Here is a 1,065-nt window from a genome sequence, read left to right on the forward strand (position 1 = left end):
AACATAGACACCAAGCTTTCAATAGTATGTTTCTCGACCAATTTTCGACAACCAAAGAGATATATCTGCAAACCCCTAGGATGCATGATTGGTAGTCGTCTCCGCACATCGTGCAACGAGGTGCAACCATATGCTGCAAAAGAATAAACTTTGGGAGGAATTTCTGGCAATACTTCAAGCTTCTCGCAATCACTAATATCAAGATATTCAAGTTGATTTAGTTGACTCAAACTTGCAGGCAAGCTAGAAAAACTATTCCCATGAAGGTCTAATTCTTCTAAACAAGATAAGGCTTCAAAGATGTCAGAGCTCACTTCAGATATATTGCAGTTGCTAACGTGTAGATGTTTAAGAAAATGTAGACTCGCAAACGAAGGGATCACAAAACTTTGGGGATGATGCCATTTACTTGGTGAAGATGAAGGTTGAAACTCTGAATTCCGCCATCTAGACCGGATCCGCTCGTGTCCATGAATCAACAATGATTGAAGGTTGCTTATAGAGGATACAATAGATGGAGGTTCGTTTATGGCAGGTAGATCAACACCAAGCTCTATCAAAGTCTTAATTTTGCCTAACACCTTAGGCCAATTCTCCACTTTTGAGCATCCCCAGATAATCAAATGTCTAAGAGAATCCATTTGCACTTTGTCTGGGAAACTCCGGAGGTTATAGCAATTTTTCAAACTCAAGTAAATAAGCCTCTTGAGCAGACCAACAGACGGGTGAACTTCAACCAAATTTACACAACCATTAAGATATAGATATTCAAGATTTGGAATCTCTGTGAAGTCGGGCAAATTTGTTAGGTGATGGCAGTAGCTCAACGTCATCCGTTTCAACTTCCTAAAACACTGACATCATGGACAAAAGAAGTGCTTAGATTATTACGTTGATAAACCCGTAAATAAATATATGAACAAGTAAAATTATACCATGGGTGTTGTCCAGAGATTTTTTATATTGCTTAAAGACATGTCAATGGAAACAATGTTTTCCGGATAAAACTTGGATGGTAAGAAGTCGAAAGGGTATCCATGCCAATAAAACAGCCTTAACTCATCC

General features: G+C 38.7%; 1 protein-coding gene across 1 annotated transcript in view; it reads right to left on the reverse strand.

Annotated features, from left to right (window-relative positions):
• The window catches only part of LOC112505241 (TMV resistance protein N-like), a gene marked incomplete at its 3' end in the record, with an annotated part of 8,760 nt that overhangs the window by 5,691 nt on the left and 2,004 nt on the right, over positions 1-1,065 (reverse strand). Inside the window, exons 3-4 of the mRNA XM_025109175.1 lie at positions 936-1,058; positions 12-854 (exon numbers count right to left, since the gene is read on the reverse strand). Coding sequence (XP_024964943.1) covers positions 12-854; positions 936-1,058 — 966 coding nt within the window. The remainder of the gene's footprint in view (positions 1-11; positions 855-935; positions 1,059-1,065) is intronic.

The sequence above is a fragment of the Cynara cardunculus genome, unplaced genomic scaffold (assembly GCF_001531365.2).
Source record: "Cynara cardunculus var. scolymus isolate 2C unplaced genomic scaffold, CcrdV1 Un_Scaffold_9221, whole genome shotgun sequence".
Classification (NCBI taxonomy): Eukaryota; Viridiplantae; Streptophyta; class Magnoliopsida; order Asterales; family Asteraceae; genus Cynara; species Cynara cardunculus.